The sequence below is a fragment of the Ursus maritimus genome, unplaced genomic scaffold, assembly GCF_017311325.1.
Source record: "Ursus maritimus isolate PB19 unplaced genomic scaffold, ASM1731132v1 scaffold_6, whole genome shotgun sequence".
NCBI lineage: Eukaryota > Metazoa > Chordata > Mammalia > Carnivora > Ursidae > Ursus > Ursus maritimus.
In genome coordinates this window covers 22,503,773-22,529,596 of record NW_024426774.1, presented here as the reverse complement: position 1 = coordinate 22,529,596, position 25,824 = coordinate 22,503,773, and the positions used below count along the sequence as shown (strand labels likewise).

Sequence of the window (25,824 nt, the reverse complement as noted above, 5' to 3'; positions counted from 1 at the left end):
TGGGGGGCCAACCAAACTCCTACTCCTAGAAAGATCTGGAAGGTGCACTGCCCAGAGAGTCTGCTAAATTCTAAACCTTCGCCATTTCAGCCCCAGATTCTGGTTTGTCTTGGGGTCCAAAGGTTAACTATAACTTTGGACCCCACGGTGACACTCTTTAATCCTTCAAGTACTGGCCTTAATTTAGGGGAAAAATGCATTTGTCGCATGCTCGGTGGACTGGGGGCTTCAGCTGGGTTAGTTTCGTGAAGTCATTTAATCCACGCAACAAAGAATGAAGCAGAGAGCATTCTCCTGGTTCTGCAGATAAGAAAACCTAAGAGCCGGTTTTGCAGATACGAAAACCAAAGCGCCCCTTCCCCCCAAGCCCGAAAGCGTTTTGCCTGAGGTCACAAGGCTAGGAAGAGGACAGAGCAAAAATTAGAACAGGTGTGGCTGGCAGCAGAATCCCTTGTGTTTCGTTCCGTTTCACTGCCCAGGACTATCCCATCTCCATCTGCCTAAAGCAAACAGAGTTGTACAAATGGTTGGAAAGCGTTGGGGTTTTTTTAAGGTTACGTAGTGGCACCGCATTCAATGCCCCATCGAGAGCTTTGTTCAGAAGCTGGCTGCTCCAGAGACAGGAAGACTGGAATTTAGACCCACACCCTCCTCCCCCTCCTCCCTCCCACGCGCAGACCCGAAGCCGTCCACACATACGGCTTCCAGCCCACTCCTGCGGCTGAGCGGCCTCCGACTGGGTCCCAGAGGCGTGTCTCGGACGCTCTGTCCTGTGCGTCCGCGTGCCTCTCAGCCTGGGTGGGGACAACCAAGGCTTGCAAACAAGCAGCCCATTCTCCAGGCCCGCGGGGGCCGCAGCTCAGGAGGACGTGCGCACACGCACGCACACCAGCACGCGTGCGCACGCCAGTCCCCCGGGGGCCTTCTCGGCCAACTTTTTTCCCGAGTCATCCGCACGACTTCCGCCGGGGCTGAAATGGAAGTGAGGGTCCGTGCCCCAGCGCTTCTGCCAGGGCGCTAGATGTTTGCTGCAGATCTTGGCTTGCGTCTGTGGTGGCCGTGGAGCGCTTTCTACTTAGGAACGACTTTGCAGTGATTGGGTGATTCAGTGCCGGCTCAGTGGTGTGTCAAAGACAAGAGTTCTCACCCTCGGGGTACAGCTAAGGGGCCATCCGATCTGCTGCGAAGCTGATGCTGTTTGGTTTTTTTTTTTTAAGTTTGGGAAAATTGTAGACTTCAAGTCTTGCCTTGTTGATACACATCATGGTTCAAGAGCATGTTACGCGGGGCCCCGGGGACTACAGCAACCTGGAAATGAATTCACCCGGACTCGTCCAGTTATTAAAATAGGGATGACAAGGATGAGCTCTTCAAAGGCACCCAAGGAATAGTTGATTAAATACCAAGAGGGGCCACACCGCACCCCTCTGTTGGGAAATGTCTGTGCACACCCACACGGTTGCTGTGGGGCTGTGTTAACAGTCAGAGCAGAGCTCGGGCAGCAGCAGGCCGGGCTCCCGGCTGAGCCACAAGCTGGGCTGAGTGGGTGGACCTGGAGAACCGCCTGGGCCACAGGAAATGGGAGGAAGTCCAGCTCCCCCGCCGGGCAGGGCTGAGATACAAGCGTGAGAGCAGCCAGGTGTAGGAAACTTGCTTGCCACGGAGCGGGCCGGTCTGCCTACCTGGGCAGGCCAGCTGTGGAAGGTAACGAGGGTGTGGGTCCCAGGTAGGCTGGGCGCCGAGCAGAGCAGAGGGGAAGCAAGCAGGCGGAGAGAGGCCGCTCACGGGTAAGCAGTTTCAGGGGGGACTGTCAGGAAGCAGACCCTGCCTGGGCTAGGGTTTAGGGGCAGACTTCCCGAGGTCTGAAGAAACACAGCAGAAACAGAGGAACCAAGGGAGGCTGGACAGGGGGGACACCATTCATGAAATGGTGACACAATGTGGGGGTGTGAGCACAGAGACAATAAAAAATCTAGTTCTGGGAACCAGGATAGGAAGTGGGAGCCAGATCCGTAGGAGACAGAAGTGAGGCCAAGCTCCCCTGAAAGGGCCCCCCTTAGAGGTGTGGGGCTTGTTTGAGTCTGTAGGTGGGGGCCAAGTGCACCCATGAAAGCTAGGTGTGGGCGGCTGGGAGCCAGGCAGCCTATTATGTCCTGGAATGGGTCAGCAGCAGAGAGAACGCCCTGGAAGAGTCTGGAATGAGCCTCCCAGAGGGTGCCTGGCAGGAGGCTCTGTGAGAGCAGAAGTCGCCCCTCCCCCGAGCTCAGCCTCTGAGCAGCAGCTGACACCCACCGGTCCCGTGCTGCCGGCATCGGTGGAGAAACACAGGGCTTCCAGGGTCCCTGTGTCAGTCCTGGAGCAGGTCCAGACTCCTCCCCCTCCCTCTGCCTTTACTGAGCGTCTGCTTGTGCCAGCACAGGGCTGGGCTCCTGCCGTACATCCCCACTCGTGATGCAGTGAGAGGTCTCTAGGCCCAAGCAGCCAGGACAATGAGCTGATCGAGACCATTATGTTGGCCCAGGACCCAACTGCCTCAAGAATCCCAAGACAGTGTCCCCTGGCGTAAAGCGGAGGGGTTGCCAAGGCCAAGGGGCGGGGTGGCAGTAAAGGTCAAAGGTAAAGCAGGGCCCAGCTGGCACAGGAGCAGAAGGGTCACAGGTGTGGTTTTCTGGCTACCATCCCAACCACCAGACTTAGCCCAAATTACCGGTGAATTGGACATTGTACAAAAGAAATTAAATGTACCACAACAGGCAACTTGCATGGCTTCCACTCCGTTTCACCCCTCCTTGAGACCAGGCCTTTACTCAAACCCACGTCTCTGGTTCTGCCTCGGAAAGAACACTGCTGGTGGTCGTGAGGAACAAGCCCAATCCCACAGCTTCTCAGGTGGGTCACTTTCACCCACTCACCTGCCCCCCACCCAAGAACCTTGTCTTTGCTGAACGCAATCCACTTCCTACACTCCAAGGAGAAGGGAGAGCAGGGTTCCGGCTTTGTCCTGTCTTTTTAAAACAATGACAGCAGTAGACCCGACCCATTAAGGACCCATAAGTCTGCACTTGTGCTTCCCAAAGTTAGAAACCAAGAAGGAATGTTGGGCATAAAGACACAAGAGAGCCTACCACAGAAAAGAGATCAATTTAAGGGGTGCATATTATACCCATATTCCTGTTCGGGCCAACTCTTTTCCAGGGGGGTCCGGCCATCGTCAACACCCATGGCGACCCCCAGAGCTGAGGAGAGGAAGGTACTGCAGCTCTTTATCTAACACATGAGTAAAGTAATATATGGTTCTGCCCCAAGGAAAACCACAATTTTCCAGTTCCATTAAAAGGATTCATGGAGGAGAAAAGCAGATATAATATTTTGATGGAACAGTGATAGCTTTTTGCAAGTATAACTACCATCTTCAGGACGAACTATAACTCCCGTCCGCAGCCTGGGTCTGCGCAGCTGTTCGCGCTAGGCAGCATCTAGGTCTTCCCTTACGTTGGGTGCCCAGTTCAGAACCTGAAATAATCTGTGTTCTAGAAAATGCAAGGCAGGCGACCGAAGAGACTTTTCTTTCACCGTGAAAAACTTATGTTGGACGAGACGGGTCTCGTCGACCCTACAACATGAATGAAAGGGGTTTTGAGAAATACATTCTTTTTTCTGAAATAAGCCTGTGTTTTGCATGTATCGGGGGAGCTGGTGCAGTGAATTGTAAGTGTCAGCGTGTTTGTCAACTGATCACTTGGTTGACTGCTTCCGGGCTGCCAGCACCCTCTGCGTCTTCCCAAGGAAAACTTTGAAAATGTAATATATTTTTAAGCAGCCTCACGTCAGAGATTCCGTTGACCTGCCATAAAGTAAATGCGTTCTGGGCCCGTATCAACAGAACGTGTTATACTGCACTGTGGTCCCTCCCTGTGCCTACCTGAAGTTTGAATAAACTTCCGTCAATCCATCCCGACATTTTTATGAAACATAATTAAAGATGCGTTGCACACGCGAGGAGCAAACGGTTAATTCACTGCGCACTCTAATTCAATTTTACGGAGGACCCTGGACATGCTGGCTTGGTTACTCTCACGGACCTCAGAAAGTAACGTCACTGATAGCCTGTGACTACAGAATTCCACCCATGGAGTAGCCTGGGTCCTGAACGCCGTGATTCCAGGCACCCTTGAAGTCTCGAGTCAACAACCTGTTTTGGCTGGAACGGCAGCCCCAGCAGGAGTCAGGTGATGCCCTGAGACAAGCCTGGTGGGCCTGAGGAAGATGAATGGAGAAGCAAGGAGAAGGGGGAGAAAGGAGGAGGGCATGGCGAATGTGTCAGTCACCCTGGCCAGAGTCTATCCTGCTCCCGATGGTTGGAATTGAGACCCAGAAGCCTGAGGCCCCACACCTCTATCGCCTCCCACTCCCCTGTGACCCGGCTTCTAGAGGCCCATTCCTTCATCTGGAAAGCTTCGATGGCAATGCCAGCCTCCATACCCTGCCATCTAAAAGGCATGGGCAAACTCGCTTCTTCTAAGCTATCTTCTTTGAGCTCTCTGGAAGAACTGAACTGATGATCCCTCCACCACGCGTGTTTGTACCGTTCATCTCTGCCTTCTCTGCACTTCGAGATTCTGATTAAGAAAAAAAAGTACGGTTTCCCCCTCCTTCCAGATCTGTGCTTTGATTCTTGGAGAAAGTTAAAAACAGCTGTCAAACTCAGCTAGAATTGACTTCCTTCTCTGTAGGATTCCATGTCTTTCAAAGTGAAAAGGCTTTAAAACATTTTGCTTGCAATCACGACTCCAAATGTCAGATCATCCAAACGGGGGGAAAAAATTAAGCTTCAGAATCTCCCACTTATTCCCATGCTGAGTGGTGGGTGATCTGTCAGTCAGATGCGGGGAATGACTTCAGTGTCTCCTGAACAGCAGGTCTTACTGGGCTGAGGCTCGAGTTAATAATAATTATAACTTTTCTTTGTGTGTAATGCTCTACATTTTCAAAATGGAATTTTCTACATTGATTAGATTTTTTTAATCCCATGAGATGAAAAGCAAGTCTTCTTTTCAACACCTTTGACAAATGAAAAAAAAGAAGGCTGAGGGATGTCAAAGACACTTGGCCAGCCAGTGGGGCTCCCCAGCTCCTGCCCAGCCTTGGTTCTAATACCAACTGCCAGCAGGAGTGAGTTATTCCAAAAGATACCACAACCTTCCATGGAAGAAGTGTTCAGTTTTCTCCAAGATTTAAAAAAGGAAATTGTTTTTCAGATCCAGCCAAAGGCCAGCTGTGATTTTAGCCATTCCTCTGAAACTAGCCTGGGTGGAAATTCAAAACAAAATTTCCAAGAGAATTATTTTCTATAATCACCTCCTCCACACACCTCAACCCCTCCCATCCCTCCCCTGCACACACATATAAAACTGCCATCCGGCATTAAGAAAAAAAAGAAAAGTCTTTTCCAAAAGGAAAAAAAAAGTCTTTGTTCCTTGTTGCCATCAACCCCCAAAGTGGGCTTCCAGGTGAACCCCCCCACCCCACCCGGGGCTGGAAGAGACGGCCCTTGAGGAGACAGGTTTCTCACTTTATCGCCAGTGCCCCAAAGTAGTAAACACCAGCAGATGAGACAGAAAGGAAATATAGACCCTGGGAAACAAATTGCCTTCATGAAAATTATTTTCTAGTTTTTTTTTTTTTTTTTCCTCTCCTTTGGAAGGGGACAGGATTGGCTGTGTTTACAAAACCTGGTGACTTTTTAAAGCTATTGTTTACTTAATGACTGCTGACACCAGCCGCAGAGGCGCTGGATTGTTTTCTGGATGGAAAGACTCTCAAGGAGAACCCAAGGTGACGCTAATAACAGCTGTCAACCCACAGAGAGGTAATTATAAAGCCGCGATGAAAACAAAACAAAACCTACTCATGTTATAGCCTTCTTCACTGAGACACCAGGTGACGGGGTACAGAGAAGACATAACACCGCCTCCCCGAAGAAGCCCCCCATAATGATAAGGACCACACTGGAACCCCTGCTGGTCCCAGATGCAGAAACGCCCACCTGGGGAGCAACCCCGGCAGTGATGCTGTCCCGCCCGCCCAAGGGACAGCCGGGGGCAGGCAGGGCCCTGCTTCTCCCAGCCGGCCGCCTAATAGGGCGAAATGCGGACATACTCCAAGTGTACAAACTTCCAATGAGAAGATCAACAAATTCTGGGGACCTCATGTATGGCCTGGTGATTACAGCTAATAATTCTCTGTTATCTACTTGAATGTTGCCAAGAGAATAAAAGGCAACGCAGGGAAGAAGCGGAGCTGCATGATGGGCTGGAGGGGCTAGCTTATGCTGTGGGGGTGATCGCTCTGCCAGACAGACACGTATCAAATCAACACACTGCACACCTTCGACTCACACAACGTTCTATGTCAGTTACATCGCTGTAAAGCTGAGGGGGGAAGGAAGAAAGAAAAGACAGCACCCGGGGCCCCGCCACATACCAATCCCTGGGGTGAGGCCCCGACATCAGTATTTCTTTCCGTCTTCCTGGAAGATGGTGAGGCAGAGCGAGTGGAAAAACACGAAGCAGGGAAGAGAAATCAAGATGGGCAGCAGGGCCGGGAGGCAGCTTTTCCTCCAGCCCCAGAAGTTCCGAAGCATGTTCTCAGACGAGCCTAGTCCTTAATTCTTACACTGGAGGGAGAGGGGGGCCCTTCCACAGCTGGAAGCTGTGTCCCCAGCCCCGAGAGCGTCTCAAGGAGGCAGAGTTCCTGGCTGCACGCACAGCCGAGCGGAGAATGGGGTGCGCTCGGCTCAGACCCCCCAACTCTCCGTCTTGACTGGCCATCCATGAGGCCTCCTCCTCATATGCTGTCTTCCCTTTGTTTTAAAAGTGATGATGTGGGGGGCGCCTGGGTGGCTCAGTCAGTAAAGTGTCCGACTCTCGATTTCAGCTCAGGTCACAATCTCAGGGTCGTGAGATCAAGTCCCCTGTCATGGTCCAAGCTCACTGGGGAGTCTGCTTGAGATTCTCTCTCTCCCTCTGCCCCTGCCCCTCCACCTCTCTCTCTCTCTCTCTCTCTCTCAAATAAATAAATCTTAAAAATAAAAGTAATGATGTGGGAAACCTCTTGAGACTGAAATTTCCTGAGGTCCCCCCCACCCCAAGAACCCCCTGGACACTCCCCAATGGGGTTGGGCCAGGCGCGTTGCCCACAGAGCCCAGCTGCCCGGAGACTAGATTTAAACTTAAAATGATGACGGAGAACAGAACCTCGCAGATGTATTCTTTGCATTTCAGGTGTTTTCAGTTGTTTTAACCACCCCCACCCAGGAGGGTGGGTGCAGAGCACGGGGTGGGAAGCTTCCACTGGAAGACGGACGATGACTTTGAGCTTAATCTCTGCTTTCAAAATCCCGGCCAGGCTCTGCATCCTCGGGTTCCTACAGATTCTAGCATCTTGACAAGCAGAAAATGTCAGTCTCCCCACCCACCCCAAAAAGTCTGCCCAGACTCCAAGCAAACACAATTAGTGAAACTGTGTAAAACTTCACAAATGTTTAAAAATCAGCCTCTTGGGCGTCTTGGATGACCCCCTGTCTAGCGGGCCTTTAACCCGGTTCGGTCAGAGAGAGCCTAAGGAGAGTGGTTGCTGGGAAGCCCCTGCTGGGGTCGCAGTGAGTGAGAAGCAGCTCCTGCTGGCGCTAGAATTACTCCAAGTCACACTTCAGCCACCTGTTACAAGCCCAAGTCCCAGGATGATTGCGCCATACCCAACCTCAGCCCAGGGCATCGGAGGGTGGGGGCCGCCTGGCTGCACCCAGCGACACAGGCAAGATGAAAACGTGGCTTTCTCAGCCAGGGGTACTCTGAACTTGGAAATATGTGAGTTGATTTGGGGCTCCCCAGCCTGCTCGGAGTCATCCTCGTCAGGACAGCCTCAGAACAGTGATGCGGAACTGATATTATACCTTGGGGTGGGGGACAGGAGGGGGTCGCCTGTGGGGTCTGCCAGAAAACCTGCTGGCAGGGAGCTGGGGTCTCAGGGCCTCAGCCGTGTGGATCTGCCCCAGAGTGTCGCTATGGGTCTGGCTCGGTTCCTTGGCAGGGAGTGGGCCGTGGTCCCTTCAGCCTTCACCTTACCCGTGTGTTTGAGGTCATGACCTGAGCTCTAATTCTTCCTGGTCACACCATTGTCAACCTGCCACTGGCCCCAGGCAAGGCAAAGCCACTCCCTACCGTGTCTAGAGCCCCAGCCCCAGATGTCCTCTCTCCCCGTGGGACCCCATTTCTCCAGCGGCTTCCTCCGTGGGCAACAGCTTCTCTCAGCTTGCTCGTGTTCGGCACACCCTGCATCCAGCACACCCCTCCAGCTTCGTGACCCAGCCCGGGGGGCGGGGGCACCTGTGCATTTTCAGAGCTCCCATGTGACCTCCGCACGTCCCATGGCTTCATGCCCCACCAAGTGCTTTCATGGAAGGTATTTCGAGCGTGAAGCATCATCTGGTCCTCTGCAGAAGTAGCCAGAACACGGGCTTCCAGAGAAGGCTTTCAGTAACGCAAATGTCAGACTCTCCCTCACATCAGCCTTACAACAACTGAACTGGATTTGAAGGGCCAACTCTGGGTCTCTGGGTTGCGGAGGGCTGGCCCAGCCTCTCACAGATGGGGGGCCGTGCCCAGACACGGTCTGCAACGTTGGGTCTGTGCCTCACTCTTCCTCCCTGACTCTTCGTCCCCGTGCCATCTACGGCTGGTTTTGCTGCTGTCTTGTTTCCTTTGGGACAATTCGAGTTTTAAAAAAAATTCTCTGAGGTTAAAAAAGTGCAAGATAATAAAACCTTAGAAAAATAAGTACTTCTTTTATTTCTACTTCAAAATATACTATGTACATCTGGAGCTCTAAGAGAAAGTAGACCGGGAGAGGATTCCATCATAAAAATAAAATAAGGTTAAAAAATAACGACTGCCCGTTTCAGATCGGTCTCTAACCCAGCTGAAAGGGGCGTGAGCTGCCGGTCGTCTTGCTGTCTGACGCCATCCCTCTGTCGGTGACGTTGGCTGGGGCTGCCTCACGGGGATGCTGCGTCTAAGAGTTCCTGGAGCGTTCTGAGGACCTGCTGTGGCTGGCCAGCGGCCAGGTCCTGCATCTGCTCCTGAAGGCTCCTGGACAGCCGGCGCACCACCGTGCGGACGTTCCCGCTGAGCCCCGGCAGGACACCATTCCCGCTCACGCTGCTCAGGAAACCCCAGAGGACTGGCAGGACATGGCGCTCCACAGCCTGGGGCTTCTGGGGGTACACGGAGGCCACCAGTGCTGTTGGACAGAAAATGGGGACACTTACTTGAGGCAGGCACTCTCTCCCTCTCCTGCTGCCCTCTCTTGGGACACTGACTCTATCCCCCCAAAGGGCAGACAGCCCAGAAGGGCCAACTAGTCCATGAGACACACCAGCCAGGGCTCGGGACATGTTTACAGGCCCATGAAAATGGTTTGATTTCTTTTAAAATCAAAACAAAAAAATATGAAGATATTCAACCTCGTGTATATTCATGTTTATACCAATCAGGTATAAAATATAATTTTTAACTTTTTTCTTTTTTATGGAGGAATGAGTATGCAAAGGCAAAATTGCTCAGAGCCCAGGACGATCGCAATTGGTCCCTGCAGCCCCGGGGAGAGGAAAGAGGCCGACACCCCTCAACTGCAATCTAGTATAATTCTAATCCACATTCCCCCCTATATGAGCTCATACAAACAGAGAAAACCCATACCGGGGAGAAAAGTCAACACTCTCTCAAATGAAGCATTCTGAAAAGTAAAGCAGCCAGCAGGAGAGAAGACCAGTGTGGCCTCCCCAGTGTCTGGACGCCAAACCCCACGACAAGACCAGCAGTAATCCAGGAGGCGTGAACGTGCTTAACCATCAAGCTCTGCACAGACCCTCGCTTCAGTGATGAACCCCCCACATCTGGTTCTCCCAGACCCTCTACCTTCTTTAATCCCCAGAAAACCCACAAGCAGGCTACCCCTGACAGCAAGCCTTCCGTCACAGAGTAAATGCCAGGGTCAAAGCCACCTCAAGAGCCACCCCAAGTCACTTCACAGGGGCCCCTCCAGCCTTCAGCCGAGCCGCCTTCCCTGCGGGCGTCCCTGCTAACAATGCTTGCTCTGCACCTTCAGGGCAGTGCGCCTGTCCTCCTGCCAAAGGAGAAGTGCTGGTGAGAGCAAGCGACCTTTACATATTGATGGAGCAAAAAAAACTGGAAGGTTCCCCGGGCCAAGACACACCCAGAAAACTAACACTGCTGGGGTCCAGAGTCTGGGGCTCAGAGCTTTGCCGCGTGACTCCATTGTCCTCACAGCACCTCGAGAGGCAGGACACCAGTCCATCTCGCAGAGGAGGAAGCCAACATTCAGGGGTCAAGGAGCTCGCCCCAGACCACACCGCTAACGAGGGCAGAGGCCAAGCCTGCCTTGACTCCAAAGCTCACACTCTGCACCCTTTGCTGCCCCCAAGCCTCTAGGGGTTCTGCGGGTCAGAGGTTGGTGAGGAGTTTTATTTTTAGTGAAACCTCCAGTTTGTCCTTCCTTCACCAGCATAACATCATCTAACCCCCTAGGTGTTTCCCACATGGCCCCTCCGACTCCAGGGCCAGGCGGGGACAACAGGGGGCCAGAGAAGATGCGCTGCCTCCCCCCGCCGCCCCCCCGCAAAGCTTCCCCTGGAGCAGTGTCATTTCCCGAGGAGTGTGTATGCTGGCCTTCAGGCCACACCCTCGGGCTTCCTGCACCCCACACTGTGGGGTCTCCCTGGGGGCTCCCCGGTGTTACTGAACCCTCAGAAGTAAAGGTGGTCCTGTTTCCCGGGAAGGCAGGGCTGCACCCAGCGAGCCAACCCAGCTGTGTTGGCCGGTGAGCCGCTTCATAAAGTGGGGCAGAGGTGGGAGCTGGAAACGCTGAAGCTGGAGACAGGCCGAGAGGAGGGCACAGGTACCAGGAAAGCCACCAGGGCAGCCCCAGGGTGTGGCGGGTGGGGGTGGGAGGCTAGGAGGCACAGGGGAGAGGTCGGAGGGGGGGTGGCCAGAGGGAACAAAAGAAAACCAAGGATCCCGATTGGTCACCTATACTGAGCCACTGTAACTCAAGGCTTCCTAAGCCTCCGTGGGATCCCACCTGCAGACCAAGGTGAGAACTATCCCAGGAACCAGGCCCAGGCAGGGCTCCCCCGTGCCCACCAAAGGGTGAGGGGTTCACCTGCCCCCCCTCCCCGGCATGCTGCACTCCCACCTGAAATCTCTCCCTCCCAGCAGCCGGGCGATCAGCAGCAGGCCTGGGAAGCTCCCTCCCGCAGCCAGGCCCCCGTTCCCCAGGTCCGGGTCGGGTCTAGGAGGTAGAGGTCACCTGGCTGACAGGGGTGGGCCCCTCAAGCCAGCAGAGGTAGCGGTGGCCCTTCTGGGAGTAATCATGAGGAAGAAAACCCCATTAAATTGGAGCTTACGAGGCAGCTGAAGTAATTAGCAAGATTTACTCCTGTTAAGCTGTGCTATTATTAGTCCGCACCTTGTGTCAATGGAAATGTTCTTCTCTGCTCCTGGCTGACACCGACTTACCAGGAGAGCTATGTAGAAATGCTTGCCTTGGAGGTCTCTTGGAAACAGGTGGAAAATATTTAAAGTTAAATGGATAATCTAAAGTGAGGTACCCACCCACCTCTGGGGCCCATATATCACCTGTACATGGACAGGTAAGGGTTTCACCCAGAGAAGGTGGATTTTGAACCACAGAAAAGGGTTCCTTGTCTGGTGCCCAGGTGGTCTCCATTACGTAGCCCCTGGGCACCAAGAGCGTGACACTGTGGCTGTATTGTGGTCCCCAACCCTACTTTGTTTGCTCCACCTGCTTGGAGAAGGCCTGGCACCTGGATGGGAAGTAAGGGTCCACTTCAGGGACACTAGAAGGAGTGAACCAGGGCCCAGAGGCAAGGCCAAGGGTGGTGGAGGCTCAGAATGACACCCTCAGTCAGGCAACCTGTGCTGAGCACCCCCAATGTGGAGCGAGGCCGGCACAGGGTGAGACCTGCTCTTCGAGGCTCGGGAAAGTCGGGCGGGAGGGCTACACGGAGGCCGGTGCCACAACCAGGCAGGCTGGTGCCAGAACCAGGCAGGCCCGGCCCAGCTGGAGGAAAAAGGCCAGAGAAGGGATCGGCAGGCCATTAGCCACATGTGGGCAGGCGCAGAGGATGAGAGATCAGTCTGAAAGGGCGGCTGGCATGCTGGTGCCCGGGAGACTAAGGCAGAGGCCACTCAGGGAGACGCAGCATAGCACAGAGGCTCTGCAGCCAGGCTCCCGAGGACAAATCCTGGGTTTCTCATCAAAGGACCTTGGGCACTTAACATTTCTGAGTCGGGAGGGCCAGGCAGCGACAGGCCTTGTGGGCCGCTCCAGGGAGCCGGGGCACCAGCCTGAAGACAACCCACGCAAGGATTTACACATGGGGTAGCACCACCCGTCTGCATGTTAGGGGGAGGGACGCTCAGAGGTCTAGAGAACAGAGTCCTTATGCCTCCTTCCTGGATGGGACCTTCCTAAGAAGGGAGAGGAAGCTTCTGGCAAGCAGGAAAGATGAGAAAAACAAGAAACCTGCCCAAGACCAGAGTTGGCATGGGGCAAATGGGTCTCTCCACCACAAAGCCCGTGTCCTTGCCATGCTGCCAGCTCGAGGGCCACACGAGGTCTCAGCCCTGGAATGAAATCACTCGAGACTACAAACTCAGAGCAGACATCAGCTGACAGCAAGCTTTCCTCAGCCAAAGCTTGAACAAAGCCAAGCAGACTCAGGCCAGAGCCCCAGCTCCACGTAACACGGGTCCGCATGCCCAGCAAAGGGGTCAAGTAGGGTTGGCATCCAGGCTGTGCCCTGCTTGGCAGGCGTGCGTGCGCACGAAGGGACAGCGCTCATCTCACACGGGGCTGCTGCTGACCAAGCCCCCACCTGCGAGCCCGGGTCTACCCAGGAGAGCTGGGGTTTTTCCTGTTCGCACAAAGATGCCCTACGGGCTAGTGGAAGTCCTGTTTGCAAAGAAGAAATGCATCGTGGTTTCTTAAAGACTATTTTGTGTGTGTACCCACCTGCCTCATCTTGGTCAAAGCCAAAGATGATCTTTTGGTAATACGGGAATTATTTTTTAAAAGCAGATGAGCACAATGTCTGAAAGGTCTGTGAGGATTATGGGATTATTTGGGGGGCTAAGATCACGAGTGGTTCAGCTGCATGCCAGGAGGCTGACTGGAAGGCTGGGGCAAGGGGGCTTCGGGGATGCTCACCGGACAGACGTTCTACGACATCGAGCACCGCGCGGCCACTCAGGAAACGCACCCGCCCAGCAAACGCTTGTAGGAGGCAGAGCTTGTCTGCAAGAGAAGGAGGGTGTCAGTGGCCATGATGCTGTGGCCCGAGCGGTGGCACCCACTGTTCAGTGCCAGGTACCTGCAACATCCACACAGGGAAGGAGGCCCGCCGGGGAGCTGAATTAAATTCTCTGCGTCACCATGGGGTGTTTGGGGAAGAGTGGGTGGCCCGGTGTAGTTACACTGGCTCCCGACCACGTCTCACTTACTCCCACAGATCTGGTTCCTGTTGTCTGTCCTTCCTCAAAATTGTTGAGTTTGGGGCAAAAGAGGTTTGCCCACAGTCCTGGGCAAACCGGGATGGCTGGTCACCCTACCAGCGGCAGAAGCTTCCAGCTGGCTCTCTTTGGGTCAGAGGAGGGAATTCGCAGGGGGCGTGTACGAGCTCTCAATAGTTTATACATAAGCTCCCTGTGTGAGACTTGGGCCCAGACGGCATACTCGTAAAGACAGGAGAGTTTATCCTCCACATGCCCCCACCCATTCTTCAGGAGGGTTAGGGGAAAGAGGGATTTTTACCTTTTTTTTTTTTAATTGTCCCAGCACCCCGACACCCAGCCACACCTGGGCCCAGCCACACCTGGGCCCAGGAGCCAGCTCTCCCTGCTGCCCAGCCATGCTCAGGGTGGGGCCTGAGGACAGGGGGCTCCCCCATTTGGATGTTGAAGGAGTGTTTATTAGAAGGAACCACAGATGGTGAAATCACAGGCAACTAGGGTGGGGAATGTTTGGGGGAGAAAGAAGCCCTCTGGTATATTCTTCAGTTGTATTTCTAAAGCCAACTCTGGCAGGATTCCATAGATGCTGGATTTAGAAATGGCTGATTCTTCCCCATTCTGGCTGACGTCTCCTGGTTTCTCAGACTATTACACTTGAGGTCCTGCATTCCTCACAGAGACACACAAGGTGAGGAAAGTCTCCCTCTACCTGAGAAAGGCGTGCTCACATAGACAATACACACCCAGCTCCCAACGCTGCCCCAGCCGTCCCCCCATTACTCCATGGGAGGGAGTGCAAATAGCAAAACACACTTTCCAGGGATGTGGCCGAGGGGCCTGCTTGCACCTGTCATGGAGGTCTGTATGGCTGTTCCCATAGGTGCCCCCAGAAAGTGCATCCTGGGGTCTCAGGGGCTGACCGGCTCAAGGCCAAATTTCTCTTAGCAGGGGACAGAGACTAGAGACCCACCTGCATAAGTCTATCCAGGCAAGTTCCACCTTCTCCGCACCCCTCAAATACCTCCGCATCCCCCTGGATATGCAAAGCTTTGCTTTTCCCACCAGATGACAATTCTAGCTAAGAGCTCATCCCTTGCTCTCCTCCTGAGAGCTGTAAGGGATACAGAGGAGGAAACGGACACATACATCACACACAACGCTGGTGCTTGCAAAAGCGCCATCCGTAAGTTAGGCAACAGTCTTTAAAATAATTTGTTCTGGGAGATGAAAGAGAGGCCAGCCTCTAGAATATTGTAGTTAGCAAGAAGTGGTCTCAGGGTGTCTTGGTAAATCTGTAATTGTGTAAGAATAGGTTTTTATATCAATGTCACCTGCATTATTGTTTTCAGGTGCTTCTATTTGCCCCAACCTCCATCATTAGCCATGAGCTCACCTCCAAGGACAAGGACTTCTGCCTCCTTGCTCTCCCCAGTAACACTCAGTCCAGGACATTTTCTGGACACAGCTGGGCCTCCCCCTCCTGGTGGCTGACATGGCCTCCCAGAGCCAGAGAGAGGTGAAGAACTTGGGGGATACTTGCAAATGCACCTCCAGCAGACATCTGTGCCGGATCGTGCTCCCACGTGCCTGGCACACAGCAGGTGCTCCATAAATGCTCCAGGACGACAGGGAGTGTTAAAGCAGAGACATCGAGCGTGCCCAAGCTTGTTTATAAACCCCAGAGTCCACACCCCAAGTACCTGGCCTCTGTCCCTGTCTGCGTTTGTAGTGACGGTTCACCTTCCAGGTCACACCCAGGTTTAATGAGCGGCGGGAGAGTATACGGTGAGGGGTGTGGGCTCTGAGTCTCCTGGACTAAATCCTTGGCTCGACCACGTTTCTCTGTGTTGACACTGGACAGAACCTCCTGTACCTGATCAGGACTCTGTGAGCCACGGTATATCACGCAGCCACCAAAACTAGGTCCATTCATGGCAGGAAAAGTGGGAACGATCCATTTAAACAAAAATGCAAGCTACAGTCTAGGCAGGGGACAGAGCTGTTAAAAGTGACTCAAGTGTGTAATCATATGTAAATGCTTGTGCTCTGCTTTTGTTTAAAAGCACAATGCAAATTTGAATGTGTAATATCATCATGACTCAACACGAATAGGCACAGAAAAAAACCCTGAAATGGAAAGTGCCAAATGTTAATAATGGTCTCTTCCAGAAGTTGAGACTAAAAATGAGGGGCTTTCAAATTTTTCCTTTCCGATGCTTTGTATTTTCCATTTTCTCAATAATGAACAACCTCACTTTTACGTGGTGGAAAGTAAACTTTATATTTTTAAGCTAAGTAGGAAGGCTCCATGGTAGCATGAAACACTGGTTAAACGAAAGAAGCAAAGTCTAAATTGTATTTACACTGCAATCTTTAACCAGGGAATTGTGTACACATGTAGACAAGAAAGAGAAGAGAGATTTTTAAGCAGCTGGCACACTAGAGGGGCACCACGGATGAATTTCTAAATTCCCTGGGTGATTCCATGTTGATCATATGGTTTGTATAAGGTAATGAATTTGGAGTCAGCAGAGCAAAATAGCAAAAGGAGATCTGAAGCTGCCCATTTCCAAGCTTATCTGCTCTCTCCAGCACTGGCTGGCGGCTGCGCTAAATTAAGAGAACGCCTTTTGAGGCTCAGTCTGACCAGGAGGGGGTGGGCTGTCAGCAGCCTGAATTTTTTTATTTTAAGATTTTGTTTATTTATTTGAGAGAGAGAAAACAGAGAAAGCACGAGATGGGGGAGGGTCAGAGGGAGAAGCAGACTCCCTGCTGAGCAGGGAGACTGATGGGGACTCGATCGGGGGCACTCGATCCCAGGACTCCGGGATCATGACCTGAGCCGAAAGCAGTCGCTTAACCAACCGAGCCATTTGGGTGCCCCTGATGTTTTCATCAGTGAAGTTTCTTCTGTTGCTAACCTGGTAATAGGGCCCAAAGACAGAACCAGCCCATCTGCCCAGGAGTTGCCTTGATCCCCAGAATAGCTCCCCTGAAATCAGAAGATCTTGGTGCTGAGTAGAAAGGATGCCCCTCCAGGCTCCTTTCTGGAGAGGCCCCCAGGCAGGCTGTAACAAAGGGCAGAGGTCAGGGAGCAAGGTGCCCACATGTCTCCTTCCTCACCACCTCCCAAAAAGGGGACGTGGGCAGAAATTCCCCACCTGCTCTGAAAACCACCACACCACCTGCCCCATGCATCCTCGGGAAGACCAAGGAACTAGAAGAGAAGGGGTAGCTCATGAGTCAACTTATCACCGAATTCCAGAATCAAGAGGGACCCTAAGAGGTTGCCTAAGAAAGCCAACCTCCCAATTCAGCTGTGCCATCTGGACTTTGTGCCAGAAGACGGACTACCCCAGCTGCGTTCTCCATCCCCATGGCCCCGTTGAGCAGGGAACAAACCATAACATGCTGAGCCATTCCTCTGTGACTTTTCACATTGAAGTATTTCACAGCATTTCATGGTTCCTCTCCAGGCTGGAGCCCAGAATCCCTTGTGGGGGATGATGCTAGGCTTGGGAGAAAGCCCCCTCCGTTCCAAGAGCCCCAAGCCACTTCCAGGAGGGGCCTCAGGAAGCTGAGGGTGGACTGGAGCCACCAGGCCCCACCTGGGTGAAATGGGAAGGAAGATTTACACCCCTTCTCTTCTGCCACACCTGCCCCAATCTCTGCTTCTACCACCCGATCCCCTGGGACCGTGGGAAGTTTAGTGACTTGTATCCACTTTTCCTTCTGCTGGGGGCATCGTCAGCCATTTCGAAGAAGACCCTGTCCCAGGAGGAAAGGACAACTCTAGGCATCTTTCTAGAAGCTGCAACCTGACTCAAGTTGTGGTCAGATCACAAAAGCAGGCCAGCCGCAAGCCCCCTTTCCAGGGTGGCCAGCCCAGGTGGGTACAGCAGGGCCCCAGGTAGAGAAGGCCTGAGTCCTGTGACCATGCGAGACCCCAGGTTCTGCAGCCCAAAGCTCCAGAGCTCCAGCTCGCTCTAGAGGATAGCCCAGTGGCGGAAAGTGGAAACTCTAACACCCGGAGAGGGAGGGGTTAAAGGCGCCTCTCCCCCGACCATGGTGCTTAGCCTCTTCAAATAGCTAAAGCCTATTTTGCTTGGTGCAGGTTTTCCCAATAAATCCAGGGCCCGCAGTGATTTACCAAGAGCCTTGGTTATTGGCAACAGCAATCTCACTTACCCAGAGCAGCACCGAGAACTAGCCGTAATTTAAAGTTGGATTTATATTGTTTGTTCTACAGCAACAAACTCAGCAAATCATAAATTCCCTTGGAGATGAAGAGAGGAAATTGACAGTATTTATGAACTCGAAAGGCAGAGAAGGGCCTGACCAGGCCTTTGATTTGTAACTGAAACTGCTTCTGGAAGCTTCAGCCAAGGACACAGCTGCCGGCCAGCCCCAGAGAGCTGGGCTCCCGCAGGGGGTGGGCACTGGGAGGGGAGGGCTGCCTGGCGGTGTTTGCAGCCTCACCACGGGATGCTCTGTGGGTCCTAAAGGGAGGACGTGGCTCTGTGCTCATCGGGACGCAGAGCAACAAGGCCAGCACGGGCGGTTCTCAGATCCTGAGCTTCCTTACATCGTGGCGAGAGTGGTTAGTGAGAACTCAGGGCTCCCCTGGTCTGGACGTGACTGTCCTCATGCGCTACGTCCCGCACACGCCTGCACTTCGCTCTGTATCCTGGACATACCACATAGCATCTCTAAAGCATCTAAGAAAGGAATGAAGAGCAGGAGTGGCTGCGCCCAAAATCCCACCTATGATGTTGGAGAACCAAGGTGTGTGAGAGCGAAGCACGCGGGACAGGGGAGCTCTCGCCGTTCCTGATGTCTCTCCCGTAGCTCACTCCTTTTCATCCCACCCCAACCCTCACTCCCTACTCCTCACCCAGATTCCTCCCACCCTGAGCCCTGGCCCCAAACAGTCTTCCTCAGAGGCAACTCTCATCCGTTCCACGCTCAGAAGCCAACTCCTACACCAGGCGATCAAGGTGGCCTGTCCTGGTCCACCCGCCCGTCCACTTTTTCCTCTCCAGCAGGCTTGCTCTGCTGTCTCACCGCCATCCTGTCTGGTCCTCATACAAGCCACCCCCACTGCTATCATCCGTACAACTAGAAACTTGCTAGCGACGCTTCCAGCTTCTTTCTGGCAATCCAGACCTAGTTTTCCCTCAAGGCCCTGTTGGCTCAATCACTGCGGTACTGTGTGGCCCTGGGTGAGTCATTTCTGTCATATGTACTATGAGGAGGCAAGACTAGATCACCTACACATCTCCTCCACACGTCCCATCTAGGACACTCGGGTGGATGTGACATGGGAAGGCCTGCCAAACAGGTCCTGGGCTGCCCACCCCTGTCCTACGCAGCCTCCGGGAAAACATTTGGCCTGACAGCCCCCCAGGGCCGATCAGCGCTCTGCTGATTCCCAGCAGGAAGGGTGAGCCCACCCTAGAGCAGGCTCAGGGAGCAAACCTGCTCCCTACCGAGCCAAACAGGGCTGAGGCAGGAGACTCACCCAGATTCTCAATCATGGCATCCAGCGCGGTCACCGCGGTGGCGTAAATCCCCGAGTTCTTGGAGTTGAGGTTGTCTGCAACAGCAACGATGATGGAGAGCAGCATGGGGTGCAAGCTTTCTTTGAGGAGGGGGATCATCTTGGCAAGGGACTCCAGTGCCCACTGGTTCACTTTCTTGTTGGAATCCTGAAGCCTTGGGGTGAAAGCATCAAAGACCTATTGAGGGAACAGAAACCAAGAGCCCATGGGAACCCAGGCTGGGCAGGAAGCCCATGACCCAACCAACCAGCCTTGGCAGGGATTCCTCCTCCCTGACAGAGTCATTCAACCTATGCCAGAACATTCTCAGTGACGAGGAGCTTACCTCCTCAAAAGGGGAGGAGGGCAGGAGGGAAGAACAACCACAGATGGAGCACTCATGGCGTCAAAGCATCGAGAGCACCTCGTTAGGGTGCCCTGCACTCTCCTGGAATGATCTTAATCATGAGGCTTGTGGTCCCATCCTCAGTTTACCGTTCAAAACAAAGCAAACACTGAGGCAGAAAGAGTAATGATTTGCCCTGCATCACGCAGCTAGTAAGGAGCGTGGACGGACGCCCAGGTCTGCTGACTTCGAGCCTGTCTCAGCTACTCTGCTACAGAGCTTGACCATCAGCAGCCTCGATCCTGGACGAGGGGCATCTGCCCTGGCTTCCAGTCTGTGAAGGGCCTGTGCTTGCTCCTAACCCACCCATCCAAGCAGCCTGGCCCAGTCGCCCGGCCAACCACATACCCTGCCCTCCACATGTGCCCGGCTAAACCAGGAGCAGCCGTGAGCCATGGCATTCTCTACCTCTCCCTCCTCGCCATAAATCTGCTAAACGGATGAGAGATGCCCAGGACATCTCTGGGTGATCCCAAGGCGCCTGGCAGGAGGCAGTGCCTTTGCCCCCTCGGCTACTTCCAGGCAGTCTCACGGCGTTACCAAGGCAACGGGATAGCAGGTGCTTTTGGGGCTCCCTTTACCCTGAGGCATCTGGCACCATGTCCAACTCTGCCCTGAGTTTTCCAAACTGAAGTTGCACCCGCAGGAGAGAGGTGGGGCGGGGGGTAGGGCTGGGGCAGCGCTCACCTGGACCAGGTTGGCGGTGATAAGCTCCGGCGTGGCCTTACAGTGCTCCAGAAGCCTCCCCACGCCTTCCATCCGAGACTGATACTCCTTGGCCTCCAGCAGCCGCGTCAGGTCTCGCAGCCACTCCGCCCCCTCTAGGCCGCCGCGCACGGAGGAGCGCAGCCCCGCCGGCCGAGGCCCGTGGCAGCTGAGCCTGTGTGGAAGGACCTTCTGACCTGGGCAGCCCCAGATGATGGATGTGCCTCTTGTCCCATGCCCCGCCCGCAGACAGGCGAGACTGAGACAAGAGTGTCACCTGCAGCTTAGCCCACCCCCAACTTCTCCACCTGCTGCTTCAGGACACCGGCCCTGGAACTCCGGAAATCCCGTTTCCTCAGGGGACAATAAGGTTGCCTAGAGCCCCATCCTTTTGTCAGGGGACAGGGCTCTCTCTTCCTGCCTTTTTTTCTTTTTTCAGAAAACACGTGAAGAAGGAGGGGTTGGTATGGGAGTGAACGGTGGGAGTCCACAGAAGGATGACTGCACATTTAAGCTGAGAGCGAGGGAAGATCTTGCCAGGTGCCTTTATCCTGACCCCTGGTCGCCCTGGCCCTGCTCATACTTCTCCAGGGACCAGGGAAGTGTTAAGCCCTGTTCTCTTCCGCTGAGAGCACATGCCTATCGTAGCCTCTGGCCCAGTCCAGCCAGCACGAGAGCAGGACTCCTACGCCCCATGCGCAGCTCAGAACCTGGCTCTTTGAGCTTCATGCCCTACACGTAAGCCCCTGTGCCAGAGCCCAACATCATCCAGGCTGTCATTCATTCCTACAGTCCACGTGGTTTGCCCACTGAGTGCCAGGAGCTGTCGTGGGCACTGAGGACAGTAAGATGAGAGACACGTTCTTTGCCTTAAGGAGCTCACAGACCAATGCAGGCAGGTAAACCAAGGGGCTGACAGAGGACGGAAGAACAGAGAGCACAGAGTGTCAGAGAGAGCCTTGGGGGAAGGTGCTGGTGATGTGAGTCTTGCGGAACCTTGTAGAAGTAATAGGCATGTTCTAGGTGCTGTGGTACAGCATAAACAGAGCACAGGAGGAGACGGAACGTGGCAGGAGGGTGCTGGGCAGGAAGCATGAGCTGCTCTGGTCTGGCTGGCAGACCATGTGTGGCGAGAGCAGGAAGCTAGTCCTGAGCAAGTGGTGGGGGCTTCCCTGGCACCAGCTAACGAGTTCAGATGGGGTCCTCCCCGAACACCAGAGAAGAATTTTGAGTTTCAGGCACATCAGTGACCAGAGGGTTTCTGCTTGGTTTCTAGCTCCTCCCGGCACCCACTCTCCAGCCTCCCCGCCCATTTCCTCGCATCTGCCTTCGTCCCAGCTCTGCCTCTAAATTCACCCCAGGCCACCCTGATGGCAACAGGATGTGTGGCTCGAAGAGGGCAGAGAAACGCTGAGCTCAGGCAGACAGCCTGGCCAGCAACACGCCCCGCGTGGACTAGGGGCACTGCACCCACTCGGTAGGACTGCAGGAACCAACCTCTCCTGGCAAGTGCTTCTGATCCCAGGATTTGGTCTCCCTGAGATCTGGGTGGGGGAACACCTCTTACAAATTCACCCAGATCCAACTAGGTCTCCACCATAGCCCAGATCCACACAGTCTCCCGGAGCCACCCCTGGCCCAGGGCCAGCAGGCCACCTCCATCGGCAGCCTCGAACGTGGAGCCCCAGAGAGACAAGAGCAGCCATACCCATCCTCGCCGGGCAGCCCGTTCTCACACAGCACCAGACTCCTCGACACCTTGCGGCCCTTGGCAGATGGAAGTCCGTCACTATCTTCTATTCCCTTCAAAGAGGCACACAGACATGAGCCAAAGGGGTGGCCCTCTGGGGAACTGCTGGGCACTGGGGGCTAGACCATAGCGAGAGGAATAACCCCTCCCACCCGGCAGAGCTTCTGAGGGCACACCTGAGCATTCTAGACCACTAGTAGTCAGGGCAGGGGTCAAGATCCCCATTTAACAGGAGACGGTGTGGACGCCCAGGCTGGCTCAAGGCACACCGGCAGAGAGGGGCAGAGCCAGGTCCAAGCACAGGGGAAGGAAATCACATCTATCCCACCTGGCAGGAGTTGTGGGTGAAATGGAATCCCCTGACCGGCTCAGCTCTGACCTCCCCTGCGCCCCTCTACCCTACCCCACCTGCTCAGGCCCCCAGCTCACCCGCTGCTTAATAGCTGCCATGACCTTCCGTAGGTCGTGCGACGGGAGGCTCTGCTTCAGAAATGTGTCAAACTTCGTATTCGACATCAAGATGTTCACCATCTTGCGGCCATAAAACCTGCCACAGGAGAAAGACAGGGGTGAAGAAACAGCCATAGAAATGAATGCACCATGAATCTGCTTTACGAATGCACAGAAGTTTTCTAATTGTAATAAAAGAGTTTTTAATATTTTTTCTAATTAAGACAGTGATCACTAATTAAGACAGTTAAAAACTAGATTCATAAAGGAATAAACATCATCTGTAGCCCCGTTACCAAGAGAAAACCACTATTACATTTTCACATATTTTCTTGTAGTCTTTTTGACGCATATACATTTTTGTTGATCCCAGAATGTATACGCAACTTGCCTCTGGCTTTTTTCACTTCAATTAATTATTAATCATCTTCCCATGTCATCCTTTTTAGTGGATTCATAACATTCCATTGGATGACTATACCAAAACGTACTTAACTTCTTCGAGTACGGGGCATCTAGAAGTCTGAGGAAGGGTGTGGGGGGCAGTATGGGAAGAAGTGGTTAGCTCTACCTAGTGAACCATGGTGGGTGGGGGAGGAAATCAAAGAGGGCTTCAAAGAAGAGGTGACCCTTAGATTGGGACTCAAAAGAGGAGTAGGAGTTCACAAGTGGGATGGGATCAGGGAGTAAGGGGGTGGGGGGGTCATTCCCGGGTCTGTAATACAGTCTGGTGCATTAGCAGGTGTGTGGTTAGAAAAGAGCACACAGGGCCTGGATGCAAGATAGGAAAGGGAGAAGGTGTGACCCATTTTCTGGAAACATGAAGGAGCCAGGCTTTAACCTGAGGGCAATGGGAAGCTGCGGAATGACCAGGTTTGCACTTTGGTAAAAATGTCTCTGGCAACAGCGTGGAGGCACATCTCTGGGGGCAAGGCAGGGGGGCCAGGAGACCTGTTAAGAGGCCACCATGATAGTCCAGCCAAGAGACAACGAAGTCCTGAAACAAGGCTGTAGAGTAGGAGGAAGAAAGGGCGGTCAGACCAACGACCTGCTATGGAAGTGGAAACTGCGGGGCTGGGTAGCTGATCGGAGGCGGGGCAGGGAGCATCTACAGTCATAGTTGGCTCAGCCCAAGACTCCACTGATTATCAAATGCACCACTGATTTATTTGCCACTGAGGAAAAACAAAAACAGAAAGCACTGGCAATTCCCACTGCCTTCAATGACGTTGCGCCATGGGGAAGGCAACACTTATCTCAGGAACAGAGGTAATGTTACTGGCGGGTGGTGCCCTTCCTTCCTCAGGCTGGGCAAACTGCTTAGGGGTCGCCTGGTAAGGAAATGGGGAATTTTGGTCGTTCCTTCCATGACTGTTTGCATTAATATCTAATTTATGTCCATCACTCTAGTTCCATGCCTCTTCTCAGACACTAAAACTTTTCATTTCAATGCCGAATATAATACTGTAATATTTCTGAGACATCTTAGGGAGCAATTAAACTCTACAAGTCCCCACAGAGCATCCACAGTGGCTTCTTAAAATAAATATAAAAGGCTAACAAGCAAAGAAAGGCTCATAGTTTAGTTCCTACAATGCAAACTGTAATTCAAAGGTTTATGCTCTGAGCAATAATGACCAGGTTTGAGAATGTGCGGAGAGTGAAACCCAAGTCAAAACTGCTGCCTGGCCAGCAGCAGCTATGAGACGCCTCTGATTGTCAGATACTAAAATGTGGGGGAAATTGTGTGTCTTAGAATCGAAGTATGAAGGTCCGCATTTTGCATCTTCAATGACTCAGTAAATAATAGTGACTTTTAACAATAGAGGGAACACGGCCAGAGAAACAGGCTTGGGGAGAAGGCAATGGTTCATTGAAGGGAACCGTGCACCAAAGATGACAGTGGGACATCTGGCAGGGTGATGGGTCCTCCAGAGGCACTAGAGGTAAAGCACTGATGCTCCGAGAAGGGGTAGCCTGGAGGGAGACCCTACGAGGCATCAGGGTTGCTGTGGTTGGATCCACGGAAATGGTAACAGTACTCAGGGAAAGTTGTAGGAGGAGGACAAGAATGAAGACACTCCTGCGGCCATCTGTGTCCAGAGGGCAGGCAGGCGCAGAGGTGGTCACAGAGGAAGAGGGGAACGAGGGAATGTAGGGCCACGGACACTGGAAGCACAAGTGCTAAGAGGTAATGGAGTGTCGTCAACGCCGGCAACGTGAGAGATGTCAGAATGGAGGGGGACGTTCCAGCTGGAGAGACATTAGATCTCGTTGTCCATCCCCCTCCCAAAAACTAAAAACCAATCAACTAGAACATTCTAGATCCCCACCAATGTTCCTCATTTCAGAAAATGACACTATCATTTACCCAATTGTTCAGTTAAAAAACCCAAGCATCATCTTTGATTTCTCTTTGAAAGCCTCACCACCCACATCCTGTTGGCTCTGCCTTCAAAAGACACCCAATCCAGCTCTCCCCTCCCCTCTGCTAGCCTCCAGTACCTCTGGCGGTGACTGGGGAGTAGCCATCTGTCTGGTGTCCCTCCTCCATCCCGGCCCCCTCCCCTACTATCAATCCTCTAATGAGCACCCAGAAAGATATTTTTTAAAAAATCAAGAAGGCAGAGAGCCTTTAAAGACACACAAACTCTAGTAATCAGGGGGGGAAAGCACTGAGAAATAATAATGAGCTGGTACTGGTACCCATTAAATCAATAAAAATTAGAACTCCAGATACTGCAGGGTCGTGAGGAGGTAGGCACGGGCCCCGCAGAAGGAAGGTGGAGGGGGTGGCGTGCTCAAGAGCTCCCCATGCTGCGATGCTCGGGTGGCTTAGGTGGACACATGCCCCTGGCCACCGCCCTGCCCCCGGGGAATATTCCCAGACGTTCCAGGGAGCACCGGTGAGGCTGTCCCGTGGAGCACGGCTGCAGTGGGGAGGGCGCACCCTCGTCGGTACGAAAGCACAGAACGAGGGAGGACATGCCCAGTGGAGCAGCACCGGCTGTGGTGTGGTCTCCAGATGGGGCCGTAATGTCCCAGGAACTAAGGAGTGTGATTCACTGGATCCTAACCCTAGCTTTCCGAGACTTCATCAGGTTCTATCACTCTCCCGCTTAGCACGGCTGAATATCTCCTCACATGACTACGAAAGTACCTCCGGGGGCTTCTAGTCACACCCCAGCCAAAATCCTGCCTCCTGACCGTGGCCCGAGGGGCCCTGCCCCGCCCGGCCTCATCGCCTGTCCGCTCTGCCCCCATCACCAGGCCGCCACACAGCCCAGCCTTCCTCCTCCCGGAGCACCGAGCATACGCCCCTGGGAGGCGGGGGGGGGGGGGGGGGGGGGGGGGGGGGGG

General features: G+C 53.6%; 1 protein-coding gene across 1 annotated transcript in view; it reads right to left on the bottom strand.

Annotated features, from left to right (window-relative positions):
• Positions 1-8,874: 8,874 nt before the first annotated feature.
• TOGARAM2 (TOG array regulator of axonemal microtubules 2) overlaps positions 8,875-25,824 on the bottom strand; it is a 38,726-nt gene continuing 21,776 nt past the window's right edge. The window contains 7 exon segments of the mRNA XM_008700563.2: positions 8,875-9,048; positions 9,050-9,300; positions 13,312-13,398; positions 19,135-19,351; positions 20,247-20,439; positions 21,973-22,067; positions 22,444-22,561. Of these exon segments, the coding sequence (XP_008698785.2) occupies positions 8,971-9,048; positions 9,050-9,300; positions 13,312-13,398; positions 19,135-19,351; positions 20,247-20,439; positions 21,973-22,067; positions 22,444-22,561 (1,039 nt within the window). The 3' untranslated portion in view covers positions 8,875-8,970.